General features: G+C 47.3%; 1 protein-coding gene across 6 annotated transcripts; it reads right to left on the reverse strand.

Moving 5' to 3' along the window:
* Positions 1 to 6,236: 6,236 nt before the first annotated feature.
* Positions 6,237 to 26,303, reverse strand: Pnldc1 (PARN like ribonuclease domain containing exonuclease 1). 6 transcript variants are annotated; one of them, XM_076926660.1, is made up of 20 exons: positions 24,866 to 26,303; positions 24,493 to 24,550; positions 24,191 to 24,264; positions 22,353 to 22,392; positions 21,646 to 21,769; positions 21,391 to 21,479; positions 18,842 to 18,942; positions 15,884 to 15,960; positions 15,559 to 15,702; positions 14,574 to 14,646; positions 13,080 to 13,165; positions 11,930 to 11,985; positions 10,344 to 10,408; positions 9,891 to 9,944; positions 9,707 to 9,749; positions 9,477 to 9,575; positions 8,123 to 8,222; positions 7,682 to 7,857; positions 7,479 to 7,577; positions 6,237 to 6,469 (listed from the first exon to the last, which is right to left on the reverse strand). In XM_076926660.1, the coding sequence occupies exons 1-20, from the start codon at positions 24,939 to 24,941 to the stop codon at positions 6,406 to 6,408; spliced, it is 1,698 nt and encodes a 565-aa protein (XP_076782775.1). In that variant the 5' UTR covers positions 24,942 to 26,303; the 3' UTR covers positions 6,237 to 6,405. The 6 variants fall into 6 exon arrangements, with proteins under 6 accessions (XP_076782775.1, XP_076782776.1, XP_076782779.1 ...); XM_076926661.1 differs by having other exon boundaries at positions 14,574 to 14,643; positions 24,866 to 26,302; XM_076926664.1 differs by lacking the exon at positions 9,477 to 9,575 and having other exon boundaries at positions 8,123 to 8,219; positions 24,866 to 26,302.
* Positions 26,304 to 26,422: the final 119 nt, after the last annotated feature.

Raw genomic sequence — 26,422 nt, forward strand, 5'->3', positions numbered from 1 at the left:
CACACCCCACACATATAATTAAAATAATAAAAAATAAATTCGTAAAAACAAACAGCCTAAACAGCATGGTGGCCCCACACCTTTAGTCCCAGCATTTGGGAGGCAAAGGCAGGCAGATCTCTATGAGTTTGAGGCCAGCCTGGTTTACAGAGTAAATTCCAGGACAGTCAATGCTACAGAGAGAAACTGTGTCTAGGAAAGCCATAAAAACAAACAAACAAATAAAAACTGCCGTTAGGCAGCATTTAGACATTGGTACCCTTATTCTTTGCTGCAGCTGACTGACCGTACGTAGTTAAGGAGGAAACCCAGGGACTTTTACACATTCCAGCTGTCAAAGCTCTTGCTTGTCCCTACCCTTGATAAAAGGTAAAATCAGAGAGAAAAGGCAGAGTGAGCCCCCCTGCTCCTGGGTGCTTTTCCCTGGGTGCTTTCCCTGCCTTCATGCAGTAGAAAAGGGAGCTGGCCTTAGCAGGCATGGGCCCACAGGAATCTTTCTAGCCCCTGCCCAGAGTCAACATATTGGACTATTCTGGAATTAGGGGGCTGCCTTTCCAGGCTAAGGCCCAAAAATGACTGGAACCAGGGCACAGAGTGGAGGTGTGAGGAGCAGGGTGAGTTCCTGACTGCGGAAGTGGTGGTATCAGAGGCCTGCTCCTCACGTGCTGGTCACTCACTCCCCAGGTAAGTCTGGAGCATGCTTGAATCTGTACAAGGCCTATAAACACTGCCTGAAGCAACTGGCTGCACAAGGAAGAGACAGCTGACAATCCCTGTTTGCTAGGAGGATTAAAACTGAGTGGTTTATTTAAAGTAATACTTTGGTTTTTACCTATTATTATTATTATTATTATTATTATTATTATTATTATTATTAAGACGGGGTTTCACTATTTAGTCCTAGCTGGCCTCGAAACTCACTTTGAGGATCAGGCCACCCCAGGGCTGGAGTTGATAGTTCTTAGCTTTCCTGAGACAAGAAACTCAGGTTGGTCTTGAACTCAGCAAGTAGCGGAAGACGGTCTTTAACTCCTAATACTCCTGTCTCCATCTCTAAAACAACTTTTAAAAAACTATTTCAAGCGAGGGAGAATATAGCTCGGTAGGTAGACTGTTCAGTTAGCACGAGTGAGGCGCATAGCAGGTGACTGTAGTCCCAGCACCCAGAAGGTAGAACCAGGGGCTTGAGAGATGGCTCAGCAGTTAGGAGCACTAGCTGGTCTTCTAGAGAGCCAGGTTTGGATTTCCAGCACCCACACAGCAGCTCACAACCCCCTGAAACCCCAGTCCCAGGGGGTCCCACACCCTCTTTCTGGACTCTGCTGGCATGCACAGATATGCATGCAGACAAAACACCCACCATACATGTAAAATAAGTCATGCTTTTTAAAGGGTGGAAACAGAAAGAAAAAGGACTTCAAGGTCATTCTTGGCTACATAGTAGATTTGAGGCCCCTTGAGACCTTGGTCAGAGGCATTACTGGACAGGGATGCTCAGAACCAAGGTAGCCCCTGGGGAGACTACTTCTACCTGCACTCAAATGGGGACTCAGCTACAGAGACATCAGACCCTTCACACTTGCTGCATTGTTAAAGCATGGAGTCAACAGTTAGAATCTGGAGGGAGTGGCCAAAGTGACGTCAGGAGCCGGAGAACTTGTTACCTGCCCTACAGTGGTTACCAGAACACCTGACCTGCTAACCTGACTGAATGGAATGCAACAGGAAAAAAAAACTGGGAGTCTGGGAGAGGTTGGGGAGGTGAATCAGGATCCCATGGCCTCACAGGAGGGAATGGGGCCCTTTGGATTGGTAGAAACTGAGGTGATGAAGTCACAGGGCCCAGCACTGCCCTATACCAGACCTAGGAGTACAAGATGGCTGAACTAAGTACCTGTGAGGAGAGGAGGAGGCCTCTCTAACAGCTGGCTCAGGAACAGTGATACAAATAAGGTGGCAGGTGGTGCCACTGGCTGCTTTGGCCCGTCCAGACAGACTACAGTTGGGGGGTGGGTGGGGGGAGGACTGTGACTGAACAGTAGAAATACTAACTTGTAGCTCCCTGCTGAGAAGTCTAGTCACATCTTGCAGACACCAGTCACTACCCCAGAGCAGGAGACCCTGCCCCCTACCACCACCCTGTGGGGTTGCTGGGAAGAGCCAGAGTTGCCTGACAAAGCCCATGGCCCTTCCAGTGTCACATAACAACTTTACCATAGCCTTGGTTTAGAACATGTATCATGTGAGCTTTGCACCAGAGACGCTATCCCCCAACACACTGTGTGCCTACAAAGGCTGCCTCAAACACAGATTCCCCCACTGTAACATTCAGTCTCCTGGGGGACTAAGCTCAGTGCTTAAGAGCACACAGACTAGGAAACTGTAATGCTTTTTCCAGACACATGCTTCCTACATGTGCCACGGTTTCCTTAGGCAAAGTAAAGGGTGACTATTCTTCCCATGATTCCTCAGCATGTGTTTGTTCATCAGTCCTGTGTCCTTGGATTGTATTAGAATATTTGATTCTAGAATTCTGAAATTAGAATTATTTAAATTTTATCTCTAAAAAAAAAAAAAAGTAACTGGAATTTTGGCCTAGAATTGGGATAGAATTCCAACAGTTTCTGAAGTGGCCCCAAACATACCTCTACCACTTTGTACTATGAATTTATTTAAAATAGCATCCTCAAAAACTGACAATTATAAAATAAAACTATCATCCGGTTCTGAAAAAACACTGATGAGGCCCTCAAATGTTTAGCCAACATTTAGTTCTCTATGTAAACATAAACAAGCAGTTATCTTGTTAGTTTGCAAATTTGTCTTCATCTTTAATGTTAAAATTATACATATGCCGTATGCCAGAGGGGGGAAAATATGATTAGTAAAGAGTTGGGTTTGTTTGTTTAAGACAAATTCTCACTCTATAGCTGTGGTTGGCCTCTAAATCAGAGATCCACCTTCCTGTGTGCTGGGATTACATGTATGCACCCCTACATGGCTTAACTGCTTGATTTGCATACGTCATAGATTTACATGCCTGAGATCATCTGAAAATATCTTGGATGAAAATGGACGGGGGGGGCCGGTGAATCTAAGAAACTTGTCCTGGCTAATGATAAAAAAAAAATTACAGGAGGAGACCCATCTCTAGCCTGTGTAACCTTTCCCCATTGTAATACTCAAAGCCCTCCTTTGTGGACTGAAGAGATGGCCCCTCGGTTAAGAGCACACACTGCTCTTGTGGAGGACGACACCAGGTAGCTCCAAAACCACCAGTAACCCCAGTTCCAGTGGGTCAGACATCTGAACTTCACAGGAACTGTACATACACACACCCTCAGCAGTCATACATACATACATACATACATACATACATACATAATTTTAAAATCTTAAAAAAAAAAAAAACTTTGCCAAAAGCAGAGGACATATTACTCCTTTCTCTCCTTGGTCAATGGACTCAGACCCATCCTGTCAAAGGCCTCTGTCTGAGAGTTTTTTCATTCCTGGATGATCACAATCACAGTGCATGTCACACTACTCGGGGCACCACAGGGTGAAAAAACAAAGCTGGGTAAAGGCCAAAGAGGGACAGAGTACTGCAGAAATGGCATTTGAGCAAGAACCTGGTTGACGTAAGTCATGTGACTTGGACTATAGGGGTTTAGAAAGTCTATGTTGAAGTTCTATTGGTGCCAAAAGGCCTAGAAGGGGCTCCCACCAATCCAGGTCCGGGCAGTATGGGCACACATGGCGTTCACAGCGTCTGGTTCAGGAAGGAGGTTGCTAAAATAAAAAGGGAGCAAGGAGCCAAGACCTTTACTGCTAAGCTCTAAACAGTCCCTGCTTGTGGGAGCCCCCCTAAGAGGACGTTGTAATTGAGGGCTGGGCCGCTGGGTGGTGTCTCTGGGAGGTGAGGAAGGTACAGGAAGTGAGGCCTGATGGGAGGCGCCTGAGCCTGTGGTCTTCAAGGTGCACTTTTTCTACACTTTCCCTCCCATCATGGGGTTTCTTCACGAGAGGAAACCAGCTGGGCCCCTGTGACCTTAACTTCCTTAACTGGTACCTCATCCTTTTCTTCTTTAGTAAGACAGCAGCCTCGGGTCCTTGTGAGCACTGTGACACTAAGGAATACTGGATCAATTGGTCAGAGGTCACCAGGCACAGCAGCCTGACACATCCCATAATACTGACTGAAAATTTATTTATAGACTTATTTATAATTATTTATTTATAATACTGACTGGAATGGGGGAGGGGGAACATTGTGACTCTTGACTGAGGGTCTCTGCTCATCCCCTTTGGTGGTGCTGCCCATCAATCATCTCAGGGGAGAACAGGCTTGCCCAAAGAGTCAAATTCTTGGCTTCTGAGCTTAATACATTTAAGAGTTTTGGAAAGCTGGAGAGGCAATGGGATGAACGCCAAAATGCCTGGACTCCCAGAAGCAGGATCTTGAGAGAGGCTTTATTTGGTTTATTTTTTCCACAGGTCTAAAAACTTAGAATGGCCTGTTCATGGCAGACCTCCTACATTCTGAAGAGTTTAAGTGAAGTTATGGAGAGGGGGGAAAAAAGCATGTTGATTAAACATCGAATTTCCATCCAAACAGAGATAAGTGTCCAAGCAGCTGGGCTGGGGGGAAGCCAGGGCTTCTGGGAAGCTGGAGCTGATGGAAAGCCGGGATTGCTGGGAAGCCAGGACTGGTGGGCCACAGGCCTGTGTGGGCAGCAGGCTACAGAGGCCTCAAAACTATGTGGGACCTCCTTTGAAAACCCCCCATTCAGATATAAGAAACCAACCTGGGAACAGGCTGGCATCAAGAAATCAGAAGCCACCTGTGAAGAGCTGACACATGATTTGGTCCTAGAGATGAGAGAACAAAAAGTCAAATGACCTTTGATCCTGGTGAATCTCTGTGAGTTCGAAGCCAGCCTGGTCTACATAGCAAGTTCCAGGACAGCCAGGGATACAATGGTTCCTGGTCTAAAAAAAAAAAAAAAAAAAAAAAAAAAAACCTAAAAATAAACAAACAAACAAATATCCAACGGGATGGGAAGCCACCTAAGACCCTGGGACTAGGGACTAACGGGTTTCACCCAAGCTCCTTAGGGAAGCTGAGGGAAGATAAGATGGTGTTACCAGGGTCAGGAGGCTCTGTGGACACGGTCTCAGAATAGAAAGGTCAGGTGAAAATGGGGTTGTATCAGCCAGCTCCTCCAGTCATCCTGTATCTCCACAGGGCTCCACTGACTAAATCCTGCTATAAACAGCAGGCATGTCACCTGAGGAAGGTGGCCTCTATCAAGGGACAGTAAAATGCAGTTATCAGGGCAAGTGGGCTTAGAACCAGACTCACCCCAGGGACCTAACTAAGATGTAACTAAGATGTAGGGTGGGGCCCTCCAAACTAGAGCCTACCTATGACCTCAGTAAAAGATGGCAATGCACGACTATGGGGACCAGATGAGAAAGGTCTCAACAGATGGAGGAGGGGGTGCAGAGAGGCCCCGCTGTTTGCAGGCAGCAGCACAAGTCACCTTAGCCCAGAGAACAGAGGTTGATTCAAGGGAGAAGGGACTTGGAGAAAGAAAAGGATAAGATTCCTGAGAGATGACATTCAACCCCAAGTCCCTGAGAGTCTGGGGTGAGGAGACTGACTTCTCAGCTCGAGAGAAAATGCAACACTCCTCTCTTCATCTTGGAAAAGGCTTTAAAAGCATTCTGGTGAGATGGCCGTGTCCAGTCTTCCAGTAGTAACACATTACTGCAGCGCCTGCTCCATCGTGTAACTATGAATTTCACACACCGCCTGTGCTGCTCGGCTGGGGCAGGACCAGCAGGAGCGGAGTCCTGGAGTCACAACCTCCCCCAGTGCGGGTGATTCGCATCGATCCCTTCTATGACGGGGCTCACGCTTTTCCTTCACATTCTGTCTGTAATTCCTCTCATGCTGACCTGTTCAGGGTTTGTTCTTCTCCTGTTCTTCTACTGTGAGTTCCATGAGCCTGCAGCCCTGGAGGCCTGACTGTTCTTTGCATCCCAGTGTTGGCCCAGTGTGGTGCTCACACAGCATCCTTCCCTCATCTCTGCCAGCTCCTTGTTCCAAGCAGCCCCTTCACTCACACACAGCCACCAGAACTGTGGGCATGCTGGTGCAGTGGCTTCAACCCTAGAGGCCAGGACTTCTCCCAGCACTTGACAGGAAGGAATGCATTAGCCATGTACAGAGGTCCGACATGCAAGGGTTTCTTTATCATCAGCCATATTTACAGAATCTCACATCCACAACAAAACAGAGTATCTACAGAGGACCACATGGGTCTGCATGAAAACAAACTGATTTATACAAAGGAGTCACTCTCCAGAGGCTAAGACAGAAGGTGAGGTGGCTCACTGCTCTCAGGGGCTGGGTCTTCCCAGGAGAAATGCAATCATGGCCCAGGTGGTGACTATGCTGCATACCCTGTAAGACAAAGGCACAAGTCAGAGGCTCGGACGACACAGAGGCGACTGGCACAGGCTCTGCTCTCTACTCTCTGCTCCCAATTTTGTTCAAACAAATGGTTGGGGGTTTGTTTGTTTGTTTTGAGACAGGATCAGAAGTATTCCAGGCTGGCCTTAAATTTGCTATGTGGCCAGAGATGACCTTGAACTTCTGATCCTCCTGCCTCCACATCCCAAGTACTGGGGTGACAGGTATGCACCACCTTTACTTCAGGTGGTGCTGGGGACTGAAGCCAGAGCTTCAGGCATGCTCGGCAAGCCGTATCAACAGAGCTACATACCCAGCATGAACATCCCTTCACCATCCTCCAGGTGCTGACCCGCCTCTCAGGGTCAATACAGATGAGCTGCCTTCCCGAGAGGTCGACATCAGAGACGGACAGGACAGGAGGCTGCCTGCGACTGTCCGTGGTGGCTACAGCTCTTAAGGATCAACTCCAAGTCTGTTTTTCCAGTCACTTGGGCCCCAACGTCAAATGTGACTGAACCCTGCTTGGGGTTCCCACTACCCAGGCTGGACCATTTCACGGCCATTATTTGCTCGCTGGCACTCCCCATCCTCCGCCTCCTCTCCTCCCCCCACCCCCCAACTGGCACAGGAGCCAGCACGGGAGTTGGATTGTGTCCCCCTCCTCCACTCAATCCCACATCCACAGTCCTCACTGGTGTAGCCTCACCGGATGGACCCATTTCTTACCTTACATACACACACACAGAGTCTGGCTCACTCCTTACTTCCCTGACTCTAACTGAGGCTTCCATCATCTCCTTTGAACTGTATCCTGACCCCAGGTCTCTCTCCACCCCAACCCTAGTTCACTGACAGAGCAGGGCCCAACACTCCAGTGGGATGTTTTTCTGGATACCTGTCAACAACAGCTTGACAACTCATAGCAGTTAGCGAGCTGGCCAGAACCAGACCAAATGGGACCCCAGCAGGCAGAAGAGCTTTCTGCCAGGTCACTCACTGTAACAGGCAGGTGATGTTGGGGGAATGTCTCCAGTACCGGTACAGGGAGACCTGAAGGGTTGGGTGGCTCCTGTACTCCTTCAAGACACTGCGGGCACTGCCAAAAGAAGTTTGCTCAGATCAGCAACCAGTGGTGGCCACAGCCAGTAAAGGCGAAGAGGCAGCAAGGATAAAGAGACAGGGCATGGAGCGGGTACCCACTCCTTAAACTTATTGGTCAGAAGCAGGAACTGGCTTCGAGTGAACCGCCTGACATCGAACTTGCAGAGATTCTGGAACTCACGGTAGACCTGGTGCTCGCTCACCCCAGGCCACCTCTTGACAGTGAGGATGAGTACAGGAGGGCGGATACTGGGGTAATCTGGGCCAGAAAAATTCTAGGAAAACAAAACCAAGAGAGAAACTCTCTTTACTTCTGATACTTCACACAATTTGAAAATGCTGGAAGATTCTAGAAGAGGCTGTGTTTGGGGCAGGGAGCAGGGAGGAGAAAGGAGTGCCATGGGGTGTGAACCTCCTCCTCAGCTCCCACTGCATCCTGCATCATCATCAAAACCCTGTAGCAGCACATCCCAGGGACCACTAGGCTGCTGCCCACCCCAGGCCTGAGGGAGCTGAGAGTGCAGAACGAGACATACTCACGATTTTCGGAACCCCAGCTCGGATGAGATTCACTTGGTTCACGTAAGGTGCCAGCACATCGAGGTACTGGGGGAAGCCAGGCTCGGGCACAGCATCACTGCTGTATGGACAGAGAAAAACCCTGAAGCACTCAGGCACACAGGTTTTTATGCAGGTCCTCAGCTATAACTAAGGTTCTGGTGGGAAAACAGGGGCAGGAGCTGCCTCGGGTGCCTCTCCTTTCTACCCCTCCCATTTTGGTGGGCTTCCCCCACACATACAAGCAGAGTTTGGACCAAGAACTTCTGGTATCTGCTGACCAGCACCTGCAGCAACCTTAGAGAGTGAGAGGCGGTAATATTACCTTGACTCCAATGATGCCCCCCCACCGCCTCTACTGCCAGCTGCACCCCAAATGTAGATCTTGGAAGCAACACCGGCCAAGGTGCCAGGTGGGCCTAGACAGCCATGAGCCTCTCTAACCTGAGAAGGCTTTCCAGTCACAAGAGCTAAAATAAAGAAAGGGGGTAGGGCATGGGTCCAAAAACCGAGGCGTGCTGCTGTAGGCAGCCTCCTTTGTGCCAGCATACAGCACCTGCCAGTGAGCACCAGGATGCTGCCACACCAGGTGGAAAGGAAACCAGCTAGCAGGTTCCTCACATAAGCTATAAGCCTCACACCAGCTTATCAGACAATATTTATATTTATATCTATGGCCAGAAGAGACCTACTAAAGGCTAAATTTACAGGATTGTCCATAACATTTCTAGGCCAGTCCTGAAGAACAGGTTATAACTGTGATCAGTTCTCTCTGTGAGCCCATCAAGCCCCATGGAATTAATGTGACCCACATAACAGCTCTGTCACATGTCAATGGTGCCCTGGGTGTCCGTGTACCAGCTCAGGGGCACTGGGATGCCTCCATCAGGGGCCATGAATTTATGATCCAATTTGGGTTTCTGTGTCTTAGCCACTGTCCTCCCTGTGGCCTTTATGAACCCCCGGTGATGTGTCTTTCATTTGAATACTTTATCCTCTCCCTTCACAGTAGCTTCTGAGAGCTATGAGAACACGCGTAACCCACAAGGCTACAGCAATGAGCCAGGAAGTTCTCTATAAGGAATTAGGACTCAAGTCCAGGACTGGAGAGATGGCTCAGTGGTTAAGAGCACTGACTGCTCTGCCAGAGGTCCTGAGTTCAATTCCCAGCAACCACATGGTGGCTCACAGCCATCTGTAATGGAATCCGATGCCTTCTTCTGATGTGTCTGAAGACAGCTGTAGTGTACTCATATACATAAAATAAATAAATATATCTTTTTTTTTAAAAAGGGACTCTAGTCCAACCCTGCTGTGTACGTTCCGTGATGCACACCAGTCTCCACATTGCCAAGATATTGCAGGACCCAGGCAGGAGGCATCGCAGCAGCAAAGGGCTCCGTAGAGCAGACTGCTTCCTTCAACACTGTGCTGGCTGTTGGGGAGACACCACATTACTACATATCCCTTCTCTTTGGTGGTCCAGTGACCCAGAGGTCCTGGTTTCTAACAAGGGTTTGCTGAGACCTGAGGACTTGGTACCAGGATGAAAGGAAGGACACTCACCCATGCACCCTCTGTAGGAGCAAGTGAGCCACTTTCAAAAGAACTAGAAGAAAACACAAGAGATGGAACTGATCTCAGACCTGTGAAAAAGTGTCAACTCAACTCCGTGTGCTACCCAACAGGAACCAAACAAGACCCAGTCCACTACAACAGAGCAGGAGGCCCTTTGAAAGGAACACGTTACCTGACCCGCAGAGGAAGGCGTCATAGGCTGCTTCGTGAGGGCACTTGGTCTCAGCTGAAGTGGTTTTCCAAAAAAGACAAATGACCGGTCGGTAATTAGAACCATCGTGAAGAGGAAATCTTTCTTCCCAGCCCATCCTATTCAACAACCGTGGCAAGTATGGCACACACTGTGTACCCGTCTCCCTGCTCATAAACATTTCTCATTCTGGTCTTGGCCATGTGGAGATGGCAGACTATACCCCACACACTGAGAGAAAGCAGGTTCCTGTGCCCAGAACAGTTCTCTGGCTTCGCCTATCTGTAAGGCAGAGTTGTGGGGAACAAAGCAAGTCATGCCAGAAAGGAATCCCAACCCAGGTCTACAGCCCGCTGCCTGGGAGACCGGAGTGGAGAACCCTCAGCCCCAGGGCACTTGGTCAACTATGCCATAGGCCAGAGCTCAGGGACATACCGTATTTTTTACACTCTCTTGCGTGAATAATCACTGGTCCAGAATTCTTAGTGGGATTCAAGTTACTATTAGAAAAACAGAAGGGGGATAATGATCAACTCACTAAAGGTAATGCCTTCTTCTTGTCCCCAGCTCCTTAAGCTAGAGAGATACATGCTCAGCACATCCTTTTTTAAAATATGAAGGTCTAAGCGTGGGCTGACGGGATCTTGACAAGGCCACAGACCGTGAGACTCTGGGTTCAATCCCTGATATTTCAAAGGAAGGAAAACAACAGAAGACTAGAGACCAGCCAACTACAAACTAGAGCTGTCCAGAAGCAGTGTGGTGGTGACTGACACAAGTAAAGCAGCAGGAAAGGCCGCGGAGAAAAGGCGATGGGCGACAAGAGGGCTCAGGAGGAGTGACTCTAATCAGAGATGAGGAGAGAAACAAACAGGAACACCAACCAGCCCTCCCACCGGGAAAAAGAAATCCAGAGCACGCCAAAGGAGGAGAAAGCCCCTGTTCCTAATGCCGTATGTGCAACATCCTGGCAGGTAAAAGCACAGGTACCTGAGTAACTGTCAAGGGGGAGAAGCCTAACAGCAGTGGGCATGGGTAAAAGGGAGACTGTGAAGGGGAGACTGGATAACTTGTCTCTGGAGAGTAGGTATGCTACCATACCAGTTTTAGGCACCCCACCAAAGGCTTCCCACCAGTGAGAGATTCTGACTCTTCTATTCCACAGCCCGATTACACACATTTCCCACAGATCCCTCGAAAACTACAGGGAGCCGGGGAGAGGGTCAAAAAGTGAGTAGCTTGGTTTTGAGTTTTAGATGGTGACGGTAATGGGAACGAGGGGTGATGGCTTAGGTCCTTAGGAAAGGGACAAGTAGGTGGAGTCTAAGAGAAGGGAGGAAGCAAGGAGAGGGTGGTGAGCAGCAGAGAAGAGCCCTGCTGGCCTCAGACAAGGAGGGTATGTGGGATACAGTTTAACTGTTCAAGTGCTTGCCTAGCATGTTCAAAGGTTCTTCCCCCAGCACCCTCATAAAACTGAGCATGCTAGCACATGCCTATAATCTCAGCATCTGGAAGAGAGACAGAAGGATCAGAAGTTCAGGCCATTCCTGTCTACATGGTGAGTTCAAGACCAGCCTGAGACACCTGAGATTCTGCCTCAAAAGAAACCAGTAAGAAAGGTGACTGTTTGCTGGTGACAGGAGAGTCATTGGGGATGACAGAACTTGTAAAATGCTCAAGAAGACAGGCAGCAGGCTCAGACCTTGGCCTCTGACCTCTGGTTTTGTTTTGTTTTTTTGTTTTTTTGTTTTTTTCCAGAAATGGGGCCAAGAATGCTGTTTGAGGCAAGGACAGAGGCATGAGGAACTGGGTGGAAGGACATTAAGTCCAAGCAGCTATGTCCCTAGGGAGCAGTACCACAAAGCTATCGTTTTGTTATCCAATGAAAAGCATGTCAATTACATAAAAATACATCAAAACCAGGGGCCTTGAAATAAGTTAAAATCAGACAAAGGTCTCAGAGGCCCCATGTGGCCTGGGCAGCTGAGGCTGCAGCCTTGCTCCAGAAACACCTTCCTCACCTGCTCAGCACTTCATACACTTCCGAGAGGTTGGAGACTCGTGGGAAACGCAGTTCCTGCAATCATGAAGAATGGAGCACAGTGCTTGGGGTCACCATCTGCTGCAGGCCTCGCCAAGGGTCACTACATGGACCTGGCAAATGCTGGCCTTGACACCATCCCAAGGTCAGGAGAGCAGGACTCTGGGGGCATCACAGAAGACGTCCCAGTGACCCTGGCTAGAGGCCAGTGCCGCCACAAACTCACACCTTCTGTTTAGGGAAGTGTGTGAACACAGGAATCTGAGACGTGAGACTGAGTTGAGCTATATCTGCAGAATATCTGGCATTCTGGGGATCAGAAGGCCTTGGGGTAAGGTAAGATTACAAAGTCCCGAGATCAAAGATGGAACAGGTGAAGACCAAATACTCAGGGCCTCTCTGGGCAGAAATGAGCTGAGGAACCCCTTCCGAGTTCTGCTACCCCTCCTCAAATAGCTTACTGTAAGTCATTAACCCAAGGCTTTAGAACATCGATGGGTTCCCCTTGCTCTGTTACTCTGCTTAATTCCTAAAAGCACTTAAAGCAACTAAATTCTTCCCTTTTCCATGTGTAGCATGTGATGTGGGCTACAGGACAGTCACCTGAGGAGATTTGGGAGTATCACCTGGCTCCACTCTAGACCACACATGAGGCAGGCACAGTGGAGATAGGATCAGTTTGCAACCTCCCCTGAGATTCTAACTCTGTCAGGGAACCCATGACTTCAGTACTTGACAAAAATGGGGTTTCCTCCAGACTTTACAAGGGGCCCCCTCACCCTTTAGGATGAGGCTCTCTAGGCATCCCTCATAGGTTTATAAAATATGTAGTAAGCTCTAAAATAAACTGTTTGGACCATGCATGATGGTTTACACCTTTAGTCCTAGAAGGCTGAGGCGGGGAGCTGTTATGAGTGAGTTCAAGGTCAGTCTAGGTTACCTAGCAAGACGGTCTTAAAAACCGAAACAAAACAAAACGTCCACAAAATTATTGCTCTGTTGTCCAATGAAAAGTACACTATTTCCTGCAAATACATCACAACTGGGGGCTTGGAATATCTAAAAATCCATCGAAAAGTGTCACAAGTATGAACTCAACAACCCCTACCCCAAAGCAAGTCACTCCTTACCTTCCAGATGTCCTTTGTCACATTCTTAGTGTCAATGAGGACAGGAAACAGGCTGTGGATGTTCTGCTTAAACTGATCGTAGCTTTCTGAGGGGGAAGGACCAAACAGGACACGTGAATTTGTAGGTTAGTGGAAACACACGGAGCTATCCTCTAGCCTGGTTTGCCACCACCAGCACTCATGAGTAAAGCAGAGAGAACAAGACACGAACTCGAAGTACTTCTAATCCTCATGGAGGACTCTGGCTCTCCAGCCACACGGCCACTGTCACTTTCTATGGTAAAGGTTATGTGGTTTTCCACCAAACTCAGGCTCAGCCTACTGCCATCATCAGCTAACACAACCCCAGGAGCTCGGGAAGACATGCATGAAATAAGTTATAAATGGCTGCGCAGAGAACAGTCCAACACAAATCAACTGAATACCGTATAATTAAGTAAAGCACCCTGGTAAGAAAGAGGTTTTTAATAGACTCCTAATAGGTTATACCCTGTGCAGTTATACTGCATCCAGATACTGAAGTATACTACACACAAAACCTCACCACACACCCCAAGCAAAATTCCCAGGATTCTCCACCACACTCCCTGCCCTGACCCAATGGAACCTCTGCCAGGTCCTCTCCCTGGGGTCCTTACGCCAAGCTCACAGTGGACTGTGACCAAGCTGTGGACTTGTGAAAAGGTCCTGACCCCCTCCCAGCTGCCCACTGCTCACATCTCCCATGGGCCCACATGCATTCTGTGGCTGCAGCACCTCACCATCTCCACAGCCCCCAGGGCCACAAGGACCCCATCAGCTGCAGGAACTGCCCCATCTGCCTCACTTCTCCTCTCCCACTGCATGTTTTTTCTGTCGCTCAGGCTTTCTGTGTTAGGCTTTCTAGTTCTTCTAATATGCTCAAAAGTAGCCGTTCTATCTAGTCAAATTTTGCAGAACTCCCTCCTGGAGCTTCCTGTCCTTGTTCATCTAGTGCGTGCCACATCTTGTGAACCCCCTTACACCTGCCACCAAGCTGAGGTCGCTACCGCCATCTCACCTCACTGCTACGTAGTGAAGGCAAAGGCACCAGCTGGAGATCACATACACACTACCTGAGGGATAGACACTACCCACTATGCTATACTGCCATTTGTCCAAGCACAAACTCAGGTGTGGAAAAGGAGCACAGCCACCAGAGAGGTGGCCACTGAAACATCCAGACAACTGTCAGGTCTATAATGGCACGAGGGGGAAAAGCTAACCTTAAGATTCAATATACAGTCTACACAAGTATGTAAAGACTCAAAACAAAAGAGAAAAGCCAAAGTGTTAAGCAATGAATGGTGGGTACTTTCCTTCATATATTTGTGACCTTACCCAAGGACACACCATGAGCCAGGCACAGGAAGGGGGTATGTAATCAGATTCACCCTCTCTGAGGAAGCTCCCTGGTCTCTACCCAGGTGGTACAGACACAGACCTGAAGCTAGGAGAGCCCGGCTTCACCCGTACCTGGAAGAGGTCTGAAGAACTTCTCATGGAGATGCAGTAGGTCCATCATCATGTTATGTCCTACCAAGGGCTGCTTGGAGTAAAGCAACAGGGGAGAGAAAGGAAAGTCTAAAAATCAGGTCCGACACTTGGTCTAAAGCAGCTTTTTGTTTCTTCAATAAAGAATGTAGTTTTAGATCATGTGGTAACCCGGCTTCGGTGTCTTTCGGCTCCCACTTAAGGTAACGGGACTGCAGAGGTGGAAGGAGGGAAAGAAACAGGGAGAGAGAGGAGAAAGATGGAGAGATGGGAGAGCAGGGAGGTAGGCAGGCAGGCAGGCAGGCAGGCAGACAGAGAAAGGGAGGGGAGGGGAGATGAGTGAACATCACAGACTCTGAGGCAGGGTCCATACTGGGAATCTGTGAGGCAGACACAATTTCTCTAAGCAGTTTGAGGTAGTTGCTGTTAACATTCCCAAGCTGCTGAGAGGGACAGACACAGGAGAATCTTGTGCACTGGTTTCCCTCCAACTAACCAACCACAGAAAAAGCAATGTTAAGTCCATGAAGCCAGAAGCAATTTACCAAAGACACGGAGTCACCTTAAAATTTTACTAGTCATTTATTTTGTTATATGGGTGCTTGGGCTGCATAAATGTCTATATATCACCTATGCCTGGTGTCCAGGGAGGCCAGAAGAGGGAGTTGGATCCACTGGAGTTACAGCTGGCTGTGAGAGGACCTGCAAGGGCTGGGAATCAAACCTGGGTCCTCCGCAACAACGACAGTGCTCTTAACCACTGAGCCATCTCTCCAGCCCCCAAGAATCACTTTTTTTAAAATTTACTTATTTTTTTTAGTATATCTTTAATCACTTCTTGGACTTTTGAATAAGGTCAAATGAAAAAAGATAACTTTATTGGCAGAGAAGCCTTCAAAATCTACTGCTATAAATACAAAAGGTGATGGAAAAACAAAGCAAAAACAAGAAAAGAGATGTTCCCTACCTTCTGGGCTTTCACCAGCATCTGAAAAAAGACAGAGAAGCCTCTTGCAGAGAGAAGAATCTGTTCCTTCCAACAGCTGATTTGGTCACAAGAGGCGTGCTCAAGGTACCAGCGATGTGGCTGGCTTACCTTCTTCACAATCACCTGCAGCGAAGAGAGACAAATGTGCTCTGGGTGGGCACCTGGCAACGCAGCTGGAAAGCAAGCATCTGTCTTGTTACCACAGAGAGAAACAGAAGTCTCTCAGAGGCCAGATTCTGCTGGGGGATGGGGGGGAAGGAAGGAGATGAAGCTGTTAAGGACACACACCTAGGCAAGGACTCACCCCTTCCTCTTTCAGCACTGTCCAGATGTTGAGGAGAGCCTGCCTCAGCACCAGTTGGACCTCAAAGGCTTGGAACCCTGCAGCAAGGAAGCACAAGGCATACACAGAACCTGAACACTATCAAATTTTCCTTCCCCATGGGAGAAGCCTGAAAGGAATGTTTCAAGCCTGTGACCGGTGAGCTGTACCAGAAGCCTGCTTCCAGGGCACCCAAACCTACGTCCATGTGAGCCTGCTGGGATATTCTAGGACAACGTCCTCAAAGGTCTGGATCTCAACAGTGCTCTTCAGTTGGGGACACTCATGTGGCTGTTTCTATAGTTTGCGGCTGATGATATTAACCGTGTTAGAAAATAATACTAATTATAACTTAGAGAAGGCACTTCAATAGTAAAAACAAAAAGTGAAAAATTACATTTACGAAAATCTGATTTCTCAAACAAAAATATTTAGTAAATTGGGTGTGGTAGTGCATGTCTTTGCTCCTAGCACTCTGGAGCAAAGGCGACCAGATCTATTTGAGTCTGAGGCCAGCCTGGTCTATATAAAAAGTTCCAGGCCAGCCAAGACTACAAAGTAAGGTCTGTCTAAAGAAGTAAAATAAAACAGAGAGGTGGAGAGTCAGCTCAATGGTTAAGAGCACTTGCTGCTCTTGCAGAAGACCTGGGCTCTGTTCCCAGCACCCACATGGTAGCTCACAAGCATCCAAAACACCAGCTTCAGGAGATGCAATGCCCTCTTCTGACCCCCAAGGGTGTAGCCCAGGCTGGCCTGGAGCTTATAGAGATCCGCCTGACTCTGCCTCCAGAGTACTGGGATTAAAGGCATGTGTCACCAGGCTGTTGGCTGCGTATGGTCTTTGTATGGCGTGTTACATTCACTCCAGCAATCCTTTATGACCTGGCTGTTACTTAGGAACTTTGTCACTAGAACTTCCACTACTAGGAAGTTATACCCTCCAGATACTCAGACGGCTCACTATGCCAACACCAACAGAGAGCATTCCTATACACGGCCTCTGACGTCATCAGAGAAGTCTCTGCTGAGGGGCTGTCAAGCTTATGGCAACAGATCCAGGTTTCTGTTTTGAGACAGTTTCACGTAGCTCAGGCTGGCCTCAAACTCACCACAGAGATGAGGGTGATCTTAAACTCCTGACATTCCTGCCTCTGCCTCCCACGTGCTAGGGTTGCAGACGGGGGCCTGTCACATCTGATTTTATAAAGTGCTGGGGATTGAACCCAGGGCCTCATGCATGCTGGGCAGGTATTCTATCACTGTGCTACAATCCCAGGCCTCTACACACCTATTTTTTATTAAAAGCTTAAAGTTACAGCTAGCAAACACTGAGTCTTAAGGTGGCTGGCTTTTCCATTTGAGGAAAACGACTCAAGACACCCAGGTCTAAATAATCTCAGCTCAGTTATTTCAAGTAAAAGTTTTATTCCATTAAAATAAAATAAGATGCTGGAGAGGTGGCTCAATGATTAAGTGCACTAGCTGCTCTTCCAGAGGTCCTGAGTTCAATTCCCAGCAACCACACGGTGGCTCACAATGATCTATGATGGGATCTGATGCCCTCTTCTGGCATGAAGGTGTATGTGCAGATAGAGCAAAACTCCTATTTTAAAAAAACAAAAGTTATATTCCATTAAAATAAAAGAAGAAAAGATGCTGGAGAGACAGCTCAGTGATTAAGAGCCCTTGCTGCTCTTACAGAGGACCTGTGTTTGATTCTAAGCATGGTGACTTACAATTATCTGTAACTTCAGTTCCAGGGGATCCAGTGTCCTCTTCTGCCAACCTTGTGCACCAGGCATGCACGTGGCACACATACATAAATTCAGGAGGAACACCCATACACATAAAATACTAAGTAAATACTAAAAAGAATTTTTTTTTTTCAGCAGAAACGGCAGCTGGGGCTGGAGATACACTTAGTTAGAATGCACAAGGCCTGACTGTGATCTCCAATGTGTGCACACAGTGCACTCAGCTGATCCAGGTCTCAGTGGAAAATGCCACCCGGGTGCCCATCCCCAACAGAGACACTCTACTGTGACCCACAGAAGCAATGCTGTCTACACACTCTACACACTTATTGTTCCACACTTAGGTTGACATATAGAATTTAAGTAAGAGATGACCAAAAGCTGAGGCTTCCTAAAACTAAGAACATTACTTCTCACCAGGGAGGGTCTCATGTAAAACTTCCTTTTGGAGCCTAAACAGCCGGTTGGGAAGAGTGTGGTGACTGCCAGGTGAGGCTGAGCCTGCCATAGTTTGTGCCATGGGGCAAGCAGGTTTTACCTTCGTCTCTACTGTGCCAGGACAAATGGCACAAACAAAACAAACAAACAAACAAACAAAAACATTAACAAGTCACAGCTGAGCAACACTTTGGAGACAGCTTTGATTTCATAGACTCCATGGCAAACGGTCCACAGACCGGGCTCTGGGCATTGCTACACTAGGGCATGGATTCCCCAAAGTAGGTAAAACAGGCATTTGAGGGATGGAAAGGATTGGTTTGGGGCTGGAGAGATGGCTAACAGTTAAGAGCACTGGCTGCTCTTCCAAAGGTCATGAGTTCAATTCCCGGCAACCACATGGCGGCTCACAACCATCTGTAATTGGATCTGATGCCCTCTTCTGGTGTTTCAAGGGCAGTGTGCTTATATACATTAAATTAATTAATTAATTAATTAATTAAAAAAAGGATTGGTTTATGAGTGAGTCTACCTGTGACACTCAGTGAAGCTTAAAAAGCCTCTGAGACTTGGGAATCCAGGTCAGTTCTTTCACCCCAAGGATAAGCTACCAACTAAGCAAAGGCCTCAGACGCAGTCATGAGTAGGACGTTTGGGATCAGGACTCACAAGAAAGAGAATTTGTCTCCCACCTTCTGGTGTATTGCCATGACACCCCCCATGCTCCCAGGCCTCCTGCCATGCCTACCAGAGATGCCAGGCAGAGTCATCTGGTCACCTTCCTCAGCCAGGTCCAGCCACTGGGTCACCTTATCAATCACCACCTTGATTTGATCTTTATCCAGAGAACTGAAAATGGACGCAGGAAAGCAGAGACATTGGCAGAGGTCACACCAGACTCCTAAGACAATCTTAAGACTGACACGTGTCTGGAACCTGTGTTTTCTTTTCTTTTTTCTTTCTTTCTTTTTTTTTTTTTTTTTTTTTTGGTTTTTTTCAAGACAGGGTTTCTCTGTGTAGTCCTGGCTGTCCTGGAACTCACTCTGTAGCCCAGGTTGGCCTCGAACTCAGAAATTCGCCTGCCTCTGCCTCCCAAGTGCTGGGATTAAAGGCGTGCGCACCACCGCCTGGCTTAGAACCTGTGTTTTCAACGCTGTGACTTCATAGTGAAGACCAGCAGCACCAATGAAAACGGCCATTTGTTCTCCACATCCTTTCATGCAAGAGGAAGGTAAACTCCTGTTCTTCAGACGTCCATAGGAACACAAGTCTGCTTGGCTGGGGTGGATGGAAAAAGAGCCAGGGGCTCTAGCCAGTGAACACCACTGTCAGGACTGGCTGCCTGTGGCTCCCAGGGGATTTGTACTGAACTTACTGGAAACAGGAGGAAAAAAGACAAACACATGGACGAACCCTCTGCTCCTCTGTCAGAAATCTAAGCTCTCTCTCCAACACTTGAAAATAACAAGAGATCAAAAATTCAAACTGTTCCCCTCTGTTTTCACTCTTGAACTTTGAAGACCATTTCATTAGAATTCAAGAGGAAAAACAACAGGGCAGGCGAGCTCTAAAAGCTGTGACTGGCAGCTGTGGGAGGCAAAGAGGAGGAGGAGGCCAGCCAGCCATGCCTTTTGAGTTAGGGTTCAAGAAATCAAGCAGACTCAGTAATGGAGGTTAGCGAGTAGCTTGGAGGGAGGGGAGAGGCTGTAGAAAAAGAGTGAGAAAGTCCGGAAGGTCAGGGCAAGCATTCGAAAGAAAGGGAAAGTTAGCCACTTTGAGTCTCAAGTCAGAAAAGCAGGCAGGCGTGGGGGGGGGGGGGGGGATTTCTGAGTTCGAGGCCAGCCTGGTCTACAGAGTGAGTTCCAGGACAGCCAGGGCTATACAGAGAAACCCTGTCTCGGAAAATTAAAAAAAAAATAAAATTAAAAAAAAAAAAAAAAAAAAGCAGGCAGGCTTAGCAGTAAGGTTAAGTGACTTCCTGCTTTTCCTTCCCACCCCCCAAAAAAATCTACATTTTTGTATGAACATCAATACCAAGTACAAAAAAGGAAGGAAAAAAAAAAACCAAAACACAAAAATATTCAAGATTCCCCAGACAGTATGAAAACCACATTTTGGAATCAAAGCTAATTGATTTTTTTTTATGTAACCTGATGAAGGTGAAAAATCTCAAGCCCCAAAAAGCTCAAATAATTCAAAACTGGCAACTGGCTGGGATTCAGGTTGCCCCTCCCTGTGGTCACTGTGGGCTTTAGTGCAAACAAGTGGGAGACTACAAGGTCTAGGCCTGCCAAAGGAAAGGAAGCAACCTTGCCCCAGTGACAGAGAAAAGCCTTCTGCTGAGGTTCACACAGACACCCTGGTGGCTTAGCTGCTCCCCTCTGTACCTCACAGTTAGCTTGTAAACCCCACAGACCCAATTCCTCTCTCTTTGAGTACCAAATTTCAGAGTTAATTTCTTAGCCAGGCAGTGGTGGTACAGGCCTCTAATCCCAGCACTCAGGAAGCAGAGGCAGTCAGATCTCTGAGTTCGAGGCCAGCCTTGGTCTACAGAGTGAGTTCTGGAATAGCCACAGTACACAGGGAAACCCTGTCTTTAACCCTCCTCACCCCAGCCCCAAAGTTAATTCCTTTTTTTCCTTTCTGTTTTTCTTTTTATAGATGAGGGTACTCCTATGTAGCTCAGGCTTGCCTGGAACTCACAATCATAACACCTCACTCTCCTGGGTGATGGATTAGCAGTGTGTGCCACTGTGCTGTATATAAGGGGGAGGCGGGGTTGTGTGCTGGGGGTGGAACAGAGAACAACCCGTCCTTTCTAAGTGTTCTCTACCGTTTTGTGAGAATTTGACAGAATTTCTATTTCTCAATGGCCTGAATCTCACCAAGTCTGCTAGGCTGGCAGCCAGCAAGCTCCAAGGATTCACCTCTCTCTACCTTCCCAGAGCTGGGACTATAATTAAATATATATATATTTATATTTAATTAATATATAATTATTTTATATATATAATTAATATATATATTAATTAAATAAAATCAAACTGGGGGTTGTTGAGAGCAAGCATTCCAACTGAGCTTCACCTCCCAAACCATGTATCTTCATTTTCAAGATTAAAATACTGTTCACACGAGAGTTGAAAGAAGATGTGGAAAGTGTTTTCTCAAGAGAGTACAGGTGGCCAAAGCCACCTCAGCTAAGCATGGATGGTTTGATAAGCCAGCCTCCCCATCCACAGAGGAGGCCGGAAACCTAGCAATAAGGGGACCAGAGGCACTTGGGAGGACAGACACTACCTTCGGATTCTCCAGTTCCCTCTCAGGATACTGTGTTTGATTTTTTTCTCCTGTTCTTCATTCATGTATGGGATTCCATTTTTGAGGAACTGGAGACAGGAACACAACAAGGTGATTAGTAAGAGCTATCGTGAGGGCCAGGCAGCAAAGTGAAGGGGGCACCTTGGCCTCGTATAGGCGAAGGAGAAGGGAGGGGAAATGGCGGTTCGTTTAGAGTACCCCTCCACAACCAGAGCAGCCTCATCAGGTACATACCTTGTTATAGTCGAAGCCATACTGATTCAGAAACTGTACACTAGATGCCTGGAAAGAGAATTCTGAGTCCAGGATCCCAAATGTTGTAGGGAAGAGAAAGAAATTGCAGGAGTGTGCTACATACCTATAAAGCAGAGATAGCGAGGAGAAACCCTCAAACAAGGACAGAGCAGACAGGCACGCCAGCCTGGCTCACACAGCAGGCCCCATGTGGGCTTGCCTTTCAGTTAAGTATCTAAATGGTTTCTCAATGCGCAAAGTATTTTAGACACTGTCTAGAGGCCAAAGAAAACAGGGAATAATACTGTCCTTGGGGAGCAAAGTCTAAAAGCATAAATAGGCCCATGACCCACCCAAATATTCAGTCCAAGCAGCAGGTCACAAACACACACACACACACAGCTTGGTCCCTTGACTACTGGTGCCTGAGAGCTACCAGGCAGCTGAAACATCTCTCCAGATGTCAACACCCCTTACTACTTTCCCAAGACGCATGAGAGCCAGCAACCGGAAACGAGAATCAGAAGAATACTTCAGACACGAGGCAGGAGAGGCCCCACAGAAAAGGCACTACTTCCAATCTTGAGAGCACAGCGTGTATGCAAAAGTCAGAAGACAGTGTCCAGGACAAAGTGACTCAGACAACCAAAGTAAAGCTGCCAAACACAGACAGGAAAAGCCATGTGTATCACAGTCGACATACATACTTGTTTGACTCTCCTTTGATGCTGGAAAACACGGACAGTCCTAGAACAACAATGGTAGACATAATGAACACAGAGGCAAAGCCACCTGAGGTCAGCCAAAGACCAGACATTCCCCATCAAGCTTTGCACCCACAGACATAGTGGGAGCTGCAGAACGGGGGCACATCCTTACTGCAAAACAGACCACAGCATGAAGTGTACCACACCATGGCTTGTGCCGAAATTACCAAAAACGTACTTGTGGCTGGTTTCCCAAGCACAGAAGTGGTAAATCAATATTTTTATAGCTTCAAAATGAGCCAAGAGTCAGACTCAATGGGCTACACCTGCAATCTTGGCACTTGGGAGGAGGAGGCAGGAGGATCAGAAGCTGAAGAGTTTAGCTGCGTTCCTTCTTGAAAGGCTAAGACAGGAAGAATTATATGAGTTTGAGGCCATCCTGTGTTTCCGTGTGAAATTCTGCTTGTTTTTGTAATTCATTTTACTGAAAAAGTCAGGACCCTCATTACAAAGGCCAGCCTTGTAAAAGAAATCACGCCAGGCAGTGGTGGTGCACACCTTTAATCCCAGCACTTGGAAGGCAGAGGCAGGCGAATTTCTGAGTTCGAGGCCAGCCTGGTCTACAGAGTGAGCTCCAGGACAGCCAGAGCTATACAGAGAAACCCTGTCTCGAAAAACCAAAAAAAAAAAAAAAAAAAAGAGAAAAAAAAAAAAAAAAAAGAAATCCCATTACCTGCAAATACTATCTAGCATTTATACTATCTAGTCCTTCAAATAAACTTGTAGACCCCAGTATTATAAAGCAGAATCAAATTAGAATTTATTTTAGACTATCAGGTTGGGTTAATTTCCAGGGTTTTGTATATGAATGTTCATGAACCGTTGCCAGTGTCAGTCTCTGAGAACACTGTGGATGACTTAACCCATTTAACCCTATGGCTGTATCCACCAATGCATTAACACACATTCTCTAACTCAGTCTCACTGATAGGGAGATCCCAGATGCTCAAAAGTGCACCAGTGTGTAAATATGAAGGTCATCAGTAACGAAAATGCATTTCACCATAAACAAATAGTTACTACGTATACTTTATTTAGGACACTAACTCCTAATCTGTACTTTGTAATATTACAGAATTGTGAAAATGACCAGGTCTGTATGCTAACACAGCCTTCCAAACTCCATTAAATAAATTAAAAAAAAAAAAAAAAAAAAGTAAAACACGTGTACAATCTCTTCTTGTATGTTTTCTTTTAAAAATCACACATGCTGGGGCTAGGGAGATGTCTCAGTGGTGGTCAGGGATCTGTGTGACTCACATCCATCAGTAACTCCAGTTACAGGGGATGTAGCATCCTCCTCTCACCTCTATGGGCATTGCAGGCATGTGGTGCATACATACATGCAGGCAAAACACTAAAGACATACAATAAATCTTTAAAAGATCTTCTAATCACCTACACTTATAGACAAAACATATAGTTTTGCTCAAATGATAGAATAGGTCTAACTGGTTCCTGGAATTGGTCTGTTTAGGCTATGAAATAAAAAGCTGGTAAATTTCTGCTTGGTCAAAAGCCATCACCTTTCACATTGTAAATGCTCAGGTGATAATACACACATACACAAAGCCTCCACCTTCCACACTGTCAATGCTCCAGGTGATACATGTACGTACACACACACACACACACACACACACACACACACACTTAAAATAGAACAAGAATACAAAACGATACAAAATGTCTTTTAAAATGGCCAAAGCTGGTTTTAACCACAGGAAACCCAGACAGTTAAATACCTTCCATAACAAACAGCTGAACATCAGACTCACCAATCTGGCAGATTGTAAACTGCTGAACACTCTGACGGGTCTTCAGATACCACTCTGATGGCAAGTCGAAAAGACTGTGAAGAAAAAGGCATCTTACTGCACAGGCAAGGGGATCAGAAGCAGGTACCAGGCCTCTGCACCACAATTAGGTGGCTGTTGAGAGATGTCTCAAGCTACCAAAAAAATATCCTCCCAGAACACATCAAAACAAAACAAAAACCAGCCAACAGGAGCCTGTTCGGAAACAATGCTTGTCTGGCAGGGTCTAACTAAGGAGACACTGGTGAAGTAAAAAACAGTACCTGATCTGTTGGGGCCGAGACAAGTTTGAACGCAGACCTGTGAACTCTATGTCCAGACCTACGGGGGCACAAAACAGACAAAAAATCTTCAGGCTCAGAGCAAGCCACCACTTTTCACACAGTAAATGCTCAAGGTGGTACGCATATGTACACAATAATGGAAGACGAACAGGGTGTGTGGTCGCAGACAGGGCTGTCCAGAGCTGCAGGTTTGATTGCTTCAGCCCTCCTGCCCGAGTGGGAAAGGAAGCCTCCTCTCCTTCCTAGGGTCACTCTCTGAGCTCCTCTGGCCTGGAGACCCATCCTGTACACACACACCACATACCAGTTCCCAGGCTGTTCCTGACAGGCCCTGCAACCCCAGGTACCTTACCCACGAAGTCCGCACCCGCGACAAGCTCCTGCAGGAGTGGCAGGCTCTGCTCAAATTCGTCCGCGCCCACGTCCATAGCCGCTAGTCCCAGGGTGCGCCGGATGCGGCCACGTGCTGCCCACGCGTTTCCGCTGCGCAGGGCCTTAAAGCTCGCGCGTCTCACACCAAAGCCAGAGCCTAGTCGGTGGGAGTTTCGGTGCCGGTTACCCACAGCCTTGATCTTAACTTGCTGGGAAAGTGGAGGCTGTTGCCTTCAAGAACTGCTAGCTGTGCTTGAAAGCATCGTTGATACCGGGGATCAGCTAGTATGGTCTTTAGCCTATAGAAATAAACGCCTGCCTACAGTGCCAGTGGCCAGTATCCACGCTCATGGTCCATGGTCTGATACACCCTCTTAATTCTAGACTTAGTCTCCTAGAGATCTGGCCTCCTAAATGAGATGTTTCAATCCATACTTAACGTGAGGGAAGAAAAAAAATATATACATGTTTATCTTTGTCTTCGGTTGGGTATTTATTGATCAGAGAGTGACTGTTTTAGCTGAGGACCGAACCCAGGGCCTTAGTGCTTGCTAGGCAAGTGCTCTACCACTGAGCTAAATCCCCACCCCCATCAGAGAGTGACTCTTAAGCTATTGAATGCTGAATGCCTCAGAATCAATACTTGAAGAAAACTGACCCATGCTCGTCATTTTTCTAAAATAATGAATACTTGACTAATAAATTTCACCTAAGTAAACCTATTGATTGAGGTACACAATATTCGGGAACTTCTTGAAGCCACTTTACCTGCCTTTTTCATATTTTAGCAACTTTCAGAGCTGTGTCACGATCTCCCCAAGCTCCAGCCTAAGCTATCTTGCATGACGATTTAACACATAATTGTTTTATGTATATTTTGCTGGTATATGTGTGCACATGTTCACAGTACCCTGTAGAGGCCAGAAATGGGTGTTGGGTTTCCCAGAACTGTAGTGCTGGCTGTGAGCTGCTATGTGGGTCATGGGTACCAAACCCAGGTGCTCTGCAAGAGCAGTGAGTGCTCCTAACCATATTATGTAACATGACTACTTATAAAGCATTTTCTACAGCCACATTTGAATTCTCACTTAAAGGCAAAGTGACCACTCACTACCCATCATTCCCACCTCCCACTGGCTACTCCTCATACTCATTTCCTCTCTTAAGATTTGCCTGAAATCACTTGGGGGTGAGTCCAGGGGAGACTAGAAGGCATTTTTGTTTGTTTTTTGGTTTTTCGAGACAGGGTTTCTCTGTGTAGCCCTGGCTGTCCTGGAACTCACTTTGTAGACCAGGCTGGCCTCGAACTCAGAAATCCGCCTGCCTCTGCCTCCCAAGTGCTGAGATTAAAGGCGTGCGCCACCACCGCCCGGTGACTAGAAGGCATTTGTAGTGTATCTCCACATACTATTTTTGAGTTTACAATTGCACTCACATTAAAGACAAAACAACTCAGTCCACATCCTGGGCAACAAACAACCTCCTTCCTTGATGATTGGCCAGGAACCATCCAAGATGGCCAGTGCTTCACAGAACT

This window comes from Arvicanthis niloticus, chromosome 28 (assembly GCF_011762505.2).
Source record: "Arvicanthis niloticus isolate mArvNil1 chromosome 28, mArvNil1.pat.X, whole genome shotgun sequence".
Lineage (NCBI taxonomy): Eukaryota > Metazoa > Chordata > Mammalia > Rodentia > Muridae > Arvicanthis > Arvicanthis niloticus.

Bases quoted from the DNA above. Each gene is read 5' to 3' on its own strand.
- Pnldc1 (XM_076926660.1), bottom strand. From the start codon at position 24,941: ATGGACGTGGGCGCGGACGAATTTGAGCAGAGCCTGCCACTCCTGCAG. The intron at 9,750-9,890 runs GTAACGTGTTCC...GTTTTCTTCTAG, and splicing joins CGCCTTCCTCTGCGGGTCAG to TTCTTTTGAAAGTGGCTCAC. The intron at 7,578-7,681 runs GTGGGTACCCGC...TTCTTTTGGCAG, and splicing joins CTGACCAATAAGTTTAAGGA to TGCCCGCAGTGTCTTGAAGG.